We start from the raw sequence: 14,066 nt of genomic DNA on the forward strand, positions 1-14,066 counted from the left end.
GCGACACGCGTCTCCGGGGTGTGACCCCCCTCACGGACGGTGCCGTCGCCGGCACCTGGAGGGGGGAAACGGAAGCGTCGGGTCTCCACGGAGGGGATCTTGCTGTGGGTCTGGCCCGAATGTTGCTCCAAAGTGTTCCTATGGGCTGATCTAACACAACTGGATGGATAGGTCCACTGCTCAAAGCACGTCCGTACAAAGTCAAAGGGCTAGATCCCGTGGTCAAATGCTACAGGGTTAGGCGGGACGGGGGCCCTGGGGGTTAGCAATGCCACTTGAGCGTCGCACCGGGCCCTCATACATGCAGGGTGTTGTGGTGGCATGTCCAAAGAGGCGGCACGTGTCTCCGGGGTGTGCCTCCTCACGGACGGCGCCACCGCCGGCACCTGGAGGGGGAAACGAACGTGTCGGGTCTACACGGAGGGGATCTTGCTGTGGGTCTGGCCCGGATGTTGCTCCAATGTGTTCCTATGGGCTGACCTAACACAACCGGCTGGGGAGGTCCAGTGGTCAAAGCCCGTTCGTGCAAAGTCAAAGGGCTAGATCCCGTGGTCAAACGCTACAGGGTTAGGCAGGACGGGGACCCTGGGTGTAGCAATGCCGCCGGAGCATCGCCCCGGGCCATCATACATGAGGGGTGGTGTGGTGGCATGTCCGAAGAGGCGGCACGCGTCTCCTGGTTGTGCCCCCCCTCAGTGAGGGCGCCGCCGGCGGCACCTGGAGGGGAAAAATGGACGCGTAAGGGCTACACAGAGGGGATCTTGCTGTGGGTCTGGCCCGGATGTTGCTCCAAAGTGTTCCTTTGGGCTCATCTAACACAACCGGATGGATAGGTCCACTGCTCAAAGCCCGTCCGTGCAAAGTCAAAGGCCTAGATCCCGTGGTCAAACGCTACAAGTTTAGGCGGGACGGGGGCCCTTGGGGGATAGCAATGCCACCCGAGCATCGCACCGGGCCCTCATACATGCGGGGTGGTGTGGTGGCATGTCCGAAGAGGCGGCACGCGTCTCCGGGGTGTGCCTCCTCACGGACGGCGCCGCCGCCGGCACCTGGAGGGGTGAAACGGATGAGTCGGGTCTACAAGGAGTGGATCTTGCTGTGGGTCTGGCCTAGATGTTGCTCCAAAGTGTTCCTTTGGGCTGACCTAACACAACCAGGTGGAGAGGTCCACTGGTCAAAGCCCGTCCGTGCAAAGTCAAAGGGTTAGATCCCGTGGTCAAACGCTACAGTGTTAGGCGGGACGGGGGCCCTCGGGGGTAGCAATGCCACCGGAGCGTCGCACCGGGACCTCATACATGCGGGGTGGTGTGGTAGCATGTCCGAAGAGGCGACACGCGTCTCCGGGGTGTGCCACCCTCACGGACGGTGCCGCCGCCGGCATCTGGATGGGGGAAACGGACGCGTCGGGTCTACACGGAGGGGATCTTGCTGTGGGTCTGGCCCGAATGTTGCTCCAAAGTTTTCCTATGGGCTGATCTAACACAACCGGATGGATAGGTCCACTGCTCAAAGCCCATCCGTACAAAGTCAAAGGGCTAGATCCCGTGGTCAAACGCTACAGGGTTAGGCGGGACGGGGGCCCTGGGGGATAGCAATGCCACCCAAGCATCGCACCGGGACCTCATACATGCGGGGTGGTGTGGTGGCATGTCCGAACAGGCGGCACACGTCACCAGGGTGTGCCCTCCCCCCACGGACGGTGCTGCCGCTGGCACCTAAAGGGGGGAAACGGACGCGTCGGGTCTACACGGAGGGGATTTTGCTGTGGGTCTGGCCCGGATGTTGCTCCAAAGTGTTCCTATGGGCTGACCTAACACAACCGGGTGGATAGGTCCACTGCTCAAAGCCCGTCCATGCAAAGTTAAAGGGCTAGATCCCGTGGTCAAACGCTACAGGGTTAGGCGGGACGGGGGCCTTGGGGGGATAGTAATGCCACCCAAGTGTCGCACCGGTCCCTCATACATGCGGGGTGGCGTGGTGGCATGTCCGAAGAGGCGGCACGCGTCTCCGGGGTCTGCCCCCGTCACGGACGGCGCCGCCGCCGGCACCTGGAGGGGGGAAACGAACACGTCGGGTCTAAACGGAGGGGATCTTGCGGTGGGTCTGGCCCAGATGTTTCTCCAATGTGTTCCTATGGGCTGACCTAACATAACCGGGTGGAGAGGTCCACTGGTCAAAGCCTGTCCGTGCAAAGTCAAAGGGCTAGATCCCGTGGTCAAACGCTACAGGGTTAGGCGGGACGGGGACCCTGGGTGTAGCAATGCCACCGGAGCGTCGCACCGGGCCCTCATACATGAGGGGTGGTGTGGTGGCATGTCCGAAGAGGCGGCACGCGTCTCCGGGTTGTGCCCCCCTCACTGACGGCGCCGCCGCCGGCACTTGCAGGGGGAAAACGGACACGTAAGGGATACACGGAGGGGATCTTGCTGTGGGTCTGGCCCGGATGTTGCTCCAAAGTGTACCTTTGGGCTGATCTAACACAACCGGATGGATAGGTCCACTACTCAAAGCCCGTCCGTGCAAAGTCAAAGGGCTAGATCCCGTGGTCAAACGCTACAGGGTTAGGCGGGACGGGGGCCCTGGGGGATAGCGATGCCAGCCGAGCATCGCATCGGGCCCTCATACATGCGGGGTGGTGTGGTGGCATGTCCGAAGAGGCGGCACGCATCTCCGGGGTATGCCCCCCTCACGGACGGCGCCGCCGCCGGCACTTGGAGGGGGGAAACGGACGCGTCGGGTCTACACGGAGGGGATCTTGTTGTGGGTCTGGCCCGAATGTTGCTCCAAAGTATTCCTATGGGCTGATCTAACACAACCGGATGGATAGGTCCACTGCTCAAAGCCCGTCCGTACAAAGTCAAAGGGCTAGATCCCGTGGTCAAACGCTACAGGGTTAGGCGGGACGGGGGCCCTGGGGGATAGCAATGCCACCCGAGCGTCGCACCGGGCCCTCATACATGCAGGGTGGTGTGGTGGCATGTCCGAAGAGGCGGCATGCATCTCCGGGGTGTGCCTCCTCACGGACGGCGCCACCGCCGGCACCTAGAGGGGGGAAACGGACGCGTCGGGTCTACACGGAGGGGATCTTGCTGTGGGTCTGGCCCGGATGTTGCTCCAATGTGTTCCTATGGGCTGACCTAACACAACCGGGTGGAGAGGTCCACTGGTCAAAGCCCGTCCGTTCAAAGTCAAAGGGCTAGATCCCGTGGTCAAACGCTACAGGGTTAGGCGGGACGGGGGGCCTGGGGGGTAGCAATGCCACCCGAGCGTCGCACCGGGAATTCATACATGCCGTACGGTGTGGTGGCATATCCGAAGAGGCGGCACACGTCTCCAGGGTTTGGCCCCCTCCAAGTGACGGCGGCACTGCCTTGCGTGCAGGGGGGGCACACCGCGGAGCCCCAAGACGGGTGTCTACGCATGCCTGAACACTCTCACATATGCATCGGGACCCGTGCGATGTTTCGGTGACATAGCTAGACCCCGAATCCCCCCACTAACCAGAATTCCCTCCGTGTCGACCGTTACCCCCCTCCGTGACCCGGCAATAGCAACGTTCGTAATGGGGGGCAATCGATATACCATCGGGGTATGTTTTTTAGATAAGGCATAATTATCTTATGCAAAAACAAAAACTAAAATAAAGTAAAAATAAGAAAACAAATTAAAAATCTAAAAATAAAGTAAAATAAATGTATGCCGATAGCCAGGCCGTCGGCATATCTGTGCACATAGGGTGGTGCAGTCTCACGGATCGATGACGTGGCATGGCACACGAATCGATGACGTGGCAAAGGGGCCTATGCCGACGACTATGCCGTAGGCATACCTTTGCCATAGATAGCATAAAGCAAAATTAAAAATACAAGTAAATAAACATATGCTGACGGCTAGGCCGTCGGCATAGGTGCCCACACGGATCGATGACGTGGCAGAGGGCCATGTCTATGCCGACGGCTATGCCGTAGGCATACCTCTGCCATAGATATGTCGACGGCCGCCGTTACCTCCCGTCGGCGTAGTTTCAACGCCATCATACGGTCAGCGCTGACCTGGTAGGTGGGCCCGGGCTATGCCGACGGGTCCCGTAGGCGTATCTTGAGCGGTCCCGACGGCCTCGTCTATGCCGACGGGATGGATGTATGCCGACGGCTTTTCTACGCCTACGGCCAGTCCTTGGCCGTCGACATAGGTCCATCTATGCCGACCAGGGCCGTCGGCATAGACGAGGCCGTCGGCGTAAGCAGTTATAGCAAATTGGGTTAAAAATTCAAATTTATATTGCGTTTCCAAGATGATGATTTCAGATTAAAAAATCTCTAAAAGATTCAAAAGGAACATGATAACCAGATGTTCTCCAGTTGTTGTTATTTACATACCGACAATAAAAGCATTCATTTTAGGCCAAGAAGAAAGGATGCAGTAAAAAATTAAGCTTTCGTAGTAAAAAAATAGATTGTGAACAATTTTTCACTCAATGAATTTTTTGTAAATTCGTGAAAGTTTTTAAATTTTGTGTTGTTTGTAATTTGCTGATATTTTTAAAACTCTCAGTAAAATCAAATTGAAGAAATTCTTGAAATTGTTTCAAATTTCGTGAACTTGTTTTAATTCATGATATTTTTTAAAACAATTCACGAGCTTTTTTGTTAAATTTTGTGAACATTTTTAAAACTTGTGAACTTTATTTAAATCCATAAACTATGTATGATTTCCCAATTCGTTTCAAAAAATTCATAAAAAATCACACTTATTTTTTATAGGACATCAATGAACAACAGAAAATTTTGGGCGAAAGAAAACATGTGAAGAGCCGGCCAGAGTGAGCGAGAGGGCATGGCTAAGCGAGCGCTACAGCGAGATTGGGCCAACTTACATGAGGAGGCGCGTGGGAGCTGGTTGGCCAGTTGGAGCCTTAAGCACTGGAAAGGACCTCTCCCGGATGAGCAGATGTGTGAGAGGGAAAATTTGACCAATTTGATCTCTGGACAAAATCAAATCACAGAATGAACTATCCGTGAAACTATTTCACGTGGCTGATCTTTTTGTGTGATGCCCGACACGAAGGCGCCACAGTATATTGTGCAACACCTCATAGATAGGCGCTACATGCTTGGCCAGCATTGCACCCCAGACTGTCTAAAAATTGTTACGTCATTGTGCAGAGCCTAAGAGCTAGGCGCTGCACTGTATAGTGCGGCGCCTAACTCTCAGGCGCTGCACTAGTGGTTGTACAACAAAATGAAGCAACCAGTACTAGTGCAACGCCTAGAAGCTAGGCGCTACACTGTATAGTGTGGCGCCTAGCTCTCAGGCGCTGCACACTGACTTAGTAATTTCCGGATCACACGGGTGCGACGCTGGCCAGGCGTGTAGCGCCTATCTATGAGGCGTTACATAATATAGTGTGGCGCCTTCGTGTCGGACGTCACACAAAAAGGTCAGCCGCGTGAAATAGTTTCACGGGCAGTTTATTCTGTGATTTGATTTCGTCCATAGATCAAATTTGTTAATTTTGCCGTGTGAGAGAGACGTGAGCGCTCGATATGACTCATTGTAAGCCATACATAGTCGCACCCCTGTGTTGCGTGGTGAGGGCTCTCGAGGATGATCTGGTTGTTACACAGGGGCGGAACCAGGATTTGGGTTGTGGGAGGGGGGGGGGCAAGCAAAGTTGAAAAAAAATTAACAACCGAGGATCTAGAGCCCCGCTCCCGCTCCCGCTAGGGTTCCCCCCGCCGCCGCCCGCCCGACGCGGCGCCCCGCTCCCCCACGCCCGCTTCCCCGCTCCCGTTCCCCCGTTTCCGCCGCCGATCCGCGCGAGCGCGGGCGCTCCGCCCCGCCCCTTCCCCCTTTCCCCTCCTCCTCGTCCAGCCGCCTCCACCGTCTCCCCGGAAGGCGGCCGGGGCGGCGCCCGCCCCCCTCCCTCCTCGTCCGCCCACCTTCATCCCCCTCCCCCCGCCGCCACTGGCGGGCGCCCCCGGATCTTGCTGGGTGGTGTCGGCGGCGGCGGATCGTTCCTTCGCTGCGCGCGCTCCTCCTTCATGGGGTGAGGGGACGCGGCGGTGCTGCTCGGCCGGTGGCGGTCCGGCGGCACTCGCCATGGTGGTGCCGCCTCTTGGCGGCAGGGCGGTCCGGTGGTGCTGGTCGGCCGGCAGCATGTCCCCGGCCCAGATCTGGGCCGTAGGGTCCCGTTTGGGTCCTTGCGGGTCGTCTCCGGCGCGACCGCGACGCCATATGTATGGGGAGGCAGGGGAGCGGCTTGGACTGGGACAGTGACGCTGGCGGCATGCTAGCTGCTGCGCGGAGGTGGGAGTTGTCTGGGCCTTTGAGGGCCCGGCCGGGCCTGTGGGGCCACGGGCCCGGTAGGCTCCTGCTATGGCGTCCAGTCGGCTATTGTCGTGGACGGTGGAGGTGGGTCCCTCCCGTATGCCGACGGTGCTGCTGCACTAGTCCCGGCTCCTCTTCTTCGTTGTGCAGGCCATCTTCGCAGTGCTGTGGTGAGACGGCGTGGGAAGCTTCATGTCCGTATTGGCGCTGGGTGGTGGTCGGTTTGGTGGCGAGCTCCGAAGTGCCTGAGGTAGAGGATGGGATTGGGAGAAATCCCTGTTGGTTTGGCCGACACCAATGTGGTGGCGCTTGAGGATGCCGCCAGACCTTCCTGGAGGGCTTCGGGGCTACCCTTCCTCTCTCCTTGTCGCGTACCAGGGGAAACCCTTGGCGGCAGCGTCGTCATCGTCGCGTTCATTCTTGGAGGTGTTGATTGGTACCGGCGCTTCGGAGTCTCGGAGCTTGGTGGGCGATCTCCAGTGGACGCAGTGGTCGCGAGGCTTCGTCGTTTTTCTCGATCCGCTGTTTTCGGCATTTGTTTCTTTTTCTTTTCTTTTGGGCGTTCTTGTGCTGCTTCCGCCCCAGCACCTATCGTTGGATGTATCGGATGGTTGCTTTGGAATACAAAGCGGGGGAAACCCTTTTTCTTAAAAAAATTAAGAACCTAATACTATATTTATATGTAGCTTCGAACTTTGAATGCATATAATATAGTTAAATTTGTATTTGTTAATAATTTACCCTACATTGTCAATAAGATCAAAATTACTAATAATTTCATGTCGTCAATACCTCCCCTTGCGCGCTAGCGCAACTCTGTAAACTGGCCTTCTTGACGCTTTGAGTACCGCATTCATGTGGGGAGCTCTCCCCAGGTGATTGTTCAAAAAAATAAAACTAATGACTTTAATAAAAGATAACTTAATTGCTAGATAATTCCCTATGAATGTTGATTATCATGCAATTCAAAACAAGTTGTCTCCAATCGGACCAGGATTGGTAACTTGCACATTAGCCTCGTTAACGATATCAGTAAGTTGGGAAACTCAAGACAACATGCTTAAAAATCGAATTAAGCATGCGGCTACACTGAAGAAGGGATTGTTAGCGCTCCCCCGCTCCTAGCCCCGCTACCCCGCTCCCTATTGCGCCGGTGGCCACTCCGGCCCCGGCGGCCACGCCTCGCCCCCACCGCCGGCTGCCACTCCGGCCCCGGCGGCCCGCTCCCCGTCCCATGGACGTCTTCCCTCCTCCTCCGGGGGGCCTGCACCCCACGCCACGCTGGCTGGAGTCCAGCCCCTCCTCGGCTGGATCTGGTTCGACCGCCGCGTCGTACCGGGACGCCCTGCTCGCCTCCCCACCTGCTCCCCCCTCCGGTGGTGGTACGCCTCTTGACTCCACCGTCCCGCGATTTCCCGGGCCACAGTCGGAGATCCACCGCGTCGACCCCCCGCCGGAGGCCCCCTGGAGCGTCGCTGGACGCCAACGCCGGAAATGCCAGCGCCGCCCCCGTACGCGCCGTCCTGCCGGACCTGCGCGCCCCCGCTCCCCGTCCTCGGCGAGCGAGGAGTGCCCCCGCTGCCTCTCAAGGTCCCGAAGCCACCTGCTTGAGGAGTGCCGCCGCGACATCCGGTGCCGTAGGTGCCGCTTCTACGGCCATGTGGCGCGCGTCTGCACCGCGCCCCGCGAGCGCCTCCCCGCCCAGAGCCTTGTGAAGCGGCCTCGCACCTCCTCTCCGTCGACGAGTTTGGGCGGGTCAAGCCCCACCGCGTCCTCCGGGCGGGCTTCCCCCTTGCCATCTCCGGCACCCTCCCCACGGCCGTCTCCACCACCCTCCTCGAGCCCGGCCCCCTCCTCCTCGTCGGGCACGCCCACTGTCATGTCTGGACACCCTGCGCTCCGGCCGGCCGGTGCCACCTGCTTCCTCCCCCGTTCTGCCGAAGTTGAGGCCGCGGAGGCCAGTCTCCAGCATGTCCTGATCGCCACCGTGGCTGGTCGCCGGACTGGCGTCTCCTGCGCCGACGTTACGGGACTCGTCAGCGGGCGTTTCGACATCCCCGCGGACATGTTCTCGGTGCATCGCCACGGGCCGGCGCAGTTCTTGCTCCGGTTCTAGAGGATGGAGGACCGTGCGCGCGCGTCGGCGGGCGTCGCTCGCGGCCCATGTTTCCGCCTTCTCTTGCGCCCCTGGAGTCGCTTCGACGGCGCCCAGGCCGTCTCCCTGCGTTTCAAAGTGGATCTCAAAATCTCCGGCATCCCCGACCACGGCTGGCACCTCTCCTCCGCCGTGACTCTGCTGGCTCCGTTCTGCAAAGTTAACGAGCTCGCCCCTGAGACTCGCGATGGCTCTGACATGTCTGTCTTCAGGGTTTCGGCCTGGACTCCCAACCCGGATGGGATCCCGCGCTCCTCCGACCTCTACCTCCTGGAGAACGACGCCGTGATCGCCGGCGCCAACCCGGACGTTGCGGAGAGGTTTGCTTTGGAGGTTCTGCGCTACCCAGTGACGATCCATGTTACCCGCTCCACCGACTTCCGCCTGCCGCCCCCCCCCCCCCCCCCCCGCCTCCTACAGATGACTCCGACCCCTTCGACGTCCCTCCGTCTCCGTCGTGTCCCGGGCCATGGCCACGTCACTATGATTTCCCGCGTCGCTCCGGGAACTGTGGTGACGCGCGGCCACCGCCTGGCCGCGGCGGTGGCACCTCCGACGCCGGCGTGCGCCGTCGTCACCGGCGCCCTCCTCCGCCCCCCGCGACTGGCATGGGATCCTTGGATCCCACCCGTTGCCCGCTGACGCACCTGCTCGGGCCCAGGGGAAAAGCCGCCATGTCTCGCGGCAAAGCCGCCTTGACCGCGGTCCGCGCGTGGAGACAAGCCCGCTAGCCAAGACCGCGCCTTTATGCCTGACCCCCGCACCTCTGCTACTGACTTGGCGACCCCACCAAGAGCAGATGCCACATGTGACACCCCCAGACCCCACCGCCGAGGCTTCCGGATCCCCACACTCGCCCCGCATTGGTGGTTCTACTCTGGTGGTCCCGCCCTGCGCCCCGTCCGTCCCCCGCGCGAACGCCGCCCAATCCCCTGTGAGACAGCGACACGATGGACCGGATCCCGAGGCATCTCCTGCCTCTGCCCCGCGGTCCCCTGCCCCCCGGGCCGCAACACCGGCTCCACCATCCCAGGCGACCCCACCACGATCCCCCAGCCTGCTTTCGGCCTCCGCCACCCCCTTCTCACCACGTGGCCAGTCCCCCAGCGCCCTGGCATCTCCTGGCCATGTTGATGACGCTTCGGCTGCCCAGGCCCGTGAAGTTCAAAATTTTGTGGCTGGAATCCTGCTGCGATCTGCGCCCGTGCTACCTACTCTAGGCCCCAAGCGCAGGAGGAAGGAATTGCCTCCAAACTTCACTCCCAGACGCAGCCACCGCATCGCCAAGGCTGATCGGGGCCTAGACTCGGAGGCTAAGGCTAAGCGTGTGCTCCTTCTACGGCTGGGCACCATCCGCGAGAACGAGCCCCTCTCCTCCGCGGATATCGAGCGCTACAGCAAGCTTTTCGAGCAGCCGTTGGCCGAGGACGTTGTGCAAGCATTTGCGGACTACTACGGATGGCACATTCCTCCAGGCTCCCTCCCTGTCCAGTGCAGCTCCACCTCGGTGGCTTGCGGCATTGCCGCCAACTAGTTTCGCCGTGCCTTCTCCTCTCGGCCTCCATCCTTCCCCTATGGAGTGCACCCTTAAGACTGTGTTTTGGAACGTCTGTGGCCTTCATTCTAAGGCTAAGCGCACTGCGGTCCGCTCTGTAATTTCCTCGGTTTCGCCGAACATTGTGTGCCTTCAAGAAACGAAACTCGATTCATTCTCGTTGCCCCTTGTTGTGGAGACGCTCGGCCCATGCTTCCTGGATTACTTCTACCTCCCGGCTTCCGGCACCCACAGCGGAATCCTTCTTGCTTGGAACCGCAATGAGATCGCTATCTCTAGCCCATACATTTGTCAGCACCACATCACGGCCCTCGTCTCTACCACTTCGGGCGCGCATCCTTGGTGGATCACCGGGGTCTATGGCCCGCAGGACGACGATGAAAAGATCTTGTTCCTCGAAGACTTGCAAGATACCCGCGATTCTCGCGCTGGCCCCTGGCTCCTCGGCGGTGACTTCAACCTCGTTTCCTCCTCTAGCGACAAAAGCAACGGCCGGATTAACAGACGCACCTCCAACAGATTCTGTCGCTTCATTGCCGATATGGAGTTGCGCGACGTCTACATGCACGGCCGCCGCTACACTTGGTCCAATGAGCAGGACTCGCCCACGCTTGTGCGTAACGACCGCTTCCTATGCACCTCTGAGTGGGATCTTGCGCACCCACATGCCATCCTCCGCTGCCTTGCCTCGACGGTGTCTGACCACTGCCCGCTATTTCTCGACTGCACTCCGCACTCGGCTGGCCTGAGACGTTTCCACTTCGAGCGGTATTGGACCAAGCTTGAAGACTTTCAGGAAACGGTGAAGGCTGCATGGGGCTCTGTCCACGACCCTGACCCCTTCCGGCGCGTATACCTCCGCCTCAAGATCACGGATCGCCGCTTCCAGAGTTGGGGCACTTGCACCCATGGCCACGTCTCCTTGCAACTTATGATCGCGCGAGAACTCATTGCCCGCCTTGATGCGGCCCAGGACATCCGGGCTCTTTCCCCCTCTGAGATCTGGCTTCGCCGCAATCTGAAGCGCGCCTAGCTTGGTCTAGCCTCGCTTGAGAGATCCATCGCCCGCGAGCGGGCGCGATTTGGATGGCTAAAGGAGGGCGAGACTAACACCGCCTTCTTCAAAATTCACGCGGCCCACAGGCACCAGAATAACCACATCCTCTCCCTTCGGCACGAGGGCTCTACAATCACCGATGAGCAGGACATGGCCAAGGCGGCCTACCATCACTTCTCCTCGCTCCTTGGCACTCCAAGACCCCGTGATTTCTCCCTCGACTTGCAACAAATCGACGACCGCTCCTTTGATCTCGAGGAGCTCGAGCTTCCTTTCACCGAGGCGGAAATCTGGTCCGCGGTCAAGGCGCTCCCCCGTGGAAAAGCCCCGGGCCCCGATGGCTTCACGGCTGAGTTCCTCGTGGCGTGCTGGGACACGATCAAAGCCGATATTTGCGAGATTTTCGACAAGTTCTACTCCATGAACGGGCGCAGCCTCCAGCGCCTCAACGAAGCCCTAATCATGCTGATCCCAAAGAAGCCGGATGCCTCCTCTCTCTCGGACTACCGCCCCATCAGCCTAATCCACCTGATCATGAAGCTCATTGCTAAAGTCCTCTCCCTGCGCCTCGCTCCTCGCCTGGGCCAGCTCGTCTCCACCAACCAAAGTGCATTCATCGCCGGGCGGTGTGTGCACGACAATTTTATGCTGGTCCAGCAGACCGCCTGCCAGCTCCACAACCTCCGCGTGCCTCGCGTCCTCCTCAAGCTCGACATTGCACGCGCGTTTGATACGGTCTCTTGGGCTTTCCTCCTCGACGTGCTACGCCACCTGGGCTTCGGTCGTCGGTGGATCGAGTGGATTGCCATCTTACTCTCCACGTCCAAAACATGCGTCCTCATCAATGGATCCCCCGGCCCTCCCATCGCGCACGCTTGCGGTCTGCGTCAAGGCGATCCTGTTTCCCCAATGCTATTTACGATTGCCATTGATGCTCTCAACTCCCTCCTCCTCCATGCCCACCGCAGCGGCCTTCTTCAGCGGCTCACCACTCGACACGCCTCTTCGAGCATCTCACTCTATGCCGACGATGTGATCATCTTCTGCCACCCGTCAACCCGTGATCTTCGGGTCATTCGGGAGCTGCTTCGTGTCTTTGGCGAGGCTTCCGGGCTCTGCACGAACTTTGCCAAGTGTTCGGCAACCCCAATCCGCTGCGACGACCCCACGCGTGATTCCATCGCATGCGAACTGGCCTGCACTATCATGGACTTCCCTATCACCTACTTGGGCATTCCCCTCTCGCTCCGGAAGCCGTCCACCTCGTCGCTCCGGCCGATCATAGAGAAGCTGGCCAAGAAGCTTTCCTCCTGGCGGGCGATTCTCCTGTCCCGTGGTGAGCGTCTCACCCTCGTCCGCCACGTGCTGTGTGCGATCCCCTCCCACATCATGGTCGTCATCGCTCTCTGTCCGACGATCCTCAAGCAAGTGAACCACACGATCCGCGAATTCCTCTGGCATGGTAATAAGGAGACCCGCGCTGGCCACGGGCCAGTCAACTGGCAGCGCGTCTGCCAGCCCCTCCATCTCGGCGGACTCGGCATCCCGGACCTCCATCGGCAAGGGATCTCTCTTCGTGTGCGCTGGCTATGGCTGCAGCGCACCGACCCGGCCAGGCCGTGGGCACACCTGCACCTGCCCTCCGATACTGACTCCTCCGCCATCTTCCACGCGTCCACGTCCTGGACTATCGGTGATGGCAGGTCTTGCCGATTCTGGACGGATGCTTGGATCGACGGCATGGCCATCGCGGACATCGCCCCTAACCTCCTTCGCCTTGTCCCCCGACGGCGTCGCAAACGCACTGTGGCGGAGGGGCTCCAGGACCGCTGCTGGATTGCAGACTTGCGTGGCACGCTAACGCCCACTGCCCTGGTGGAGTACGTCCAGCTCTGGACTAGGCTCCGTCACCTCCACCTGTCTACCTCCCCTGACCGTCTAGTCTGGCGCTAGACTGCGGATGGGAACTACTCTGCCAGATCCTGCTACCGAGCCCTCTTTGCCGGCTCCATATCCGCCCCTTTCTGGCGCCTCACCTGGAAATGCTGGGCCCCACTGCGCGTCAAGATGTTCACCTGGCTGGCCGACCTTGACCGCTGTTGGACTGCCGATAGACTGGCGCGCCACGGTCTCCCCCACAACGACAAATGTGCCCTCTGCGACCAGCACGTCGAGACCATGCAACATATCATCACCGCCTGGCCTTTCTCCAGGCAGGTTTGGCATGATGTCCTATCTTGGGTGCACGCCACCGTCCCCCCCTCCGTCCGGTCCCGAGGAGTTCCTCCCTTGGTGTTATGCCATGATCATGAGCTCCCCCACTGGACACCGCAAGGGGCTTGCCACCCTTGCAACCCTGACGGCCTGGTCCATCTGGAAGCAGCACAACCGCTGTGTCTTCGACGGCGAGTCCCCCTCCACCTCCCGGCTTCTTGAGCTTATCCAGAACGAGGCGCGTTATTGGGCTAGGGCTGGCGCTCACGGTTTAAATACGCTGCTGGCATAGGTCCCTAATCTTGTACCCGGGCTGAGCAACCCGTCACCACCGCTCCCCGCTCCTTGTCTTGCCTGCGTGCTGGACACCGAGCCCCCCTGTATCTTCACCTTCTTCCTATCAATGAAAAGATACGCCCTATAGCATATTCGCGAAAAAAATCGAATTAATCTCTGTGATGTTTGGCGGCGCTTTTCTTTTCATACCCGCCTAGCAAATCAACCAACCAAAAGAAATCTAAAATGAACTAGAATCGTAATTCACCATTGAAATAACTATAATAGGATTTAGAATTTCAATGCATCTATGATAAGAGTTGAGAGAGATTAGCATGGAGTACTTGTGATGCTAACCTTTGGCTGTTGACTCGGAGTATGGGACGTTAGAGAATTGACGGGAATATGCAGGATCGCTCATCCCGGACCCGGAGCCCGTGTCTCTCTTGATTGGGCTTTATTATGGGCCATTGCCGGTT

General features: G+C 59.2%; 1 protein-coding gene across 1 annotated transcript; it reads left to right on the forward strand.

Annotated features, from left to right (window-relative positions):
* Positions 1 to 10,059: 10,059 nt before the first annotated feature.
* LOC147973204 (uncharacterized) lies at positions 10,060 to 11,073 on the forward strand. The gene has a single exon (XM_087524604.1). It carries the CDS (start codon positions 10,060 to 10,062, stop codon positions 11,071 to 11,073), a length of 1,014 nt encoding a protein of 337 aa, XP_087380730.1.
* Positions 11,074 to 14,066: the final 2,993 nt, after the last annotated feature.

The sequence above is a fragment of the Triticum urartu genome, chromosome 5A (assembly GCF_056163025.1).
Source record: "Triticum urartu cultivar PI428250 chromosome 5A, HENAU_Tu73, whole genome shotgun sequence".
Classification (NCBI taxonomy): Eukaryota; Viridiplantae; Streptophyta; class Magnoliopsida; order Poales; family Poaceae; genus Triticum; species Triticum urartu.

Coding starts and splice junctions, on each gene's coding strand:
- LOC147973204 (XM_087524604.1), top strand. CDS start 10,060: ATGGAGTGCACCCTTAAGACTGTGTTTTGGAACGTCTGTGGCCTTCAT.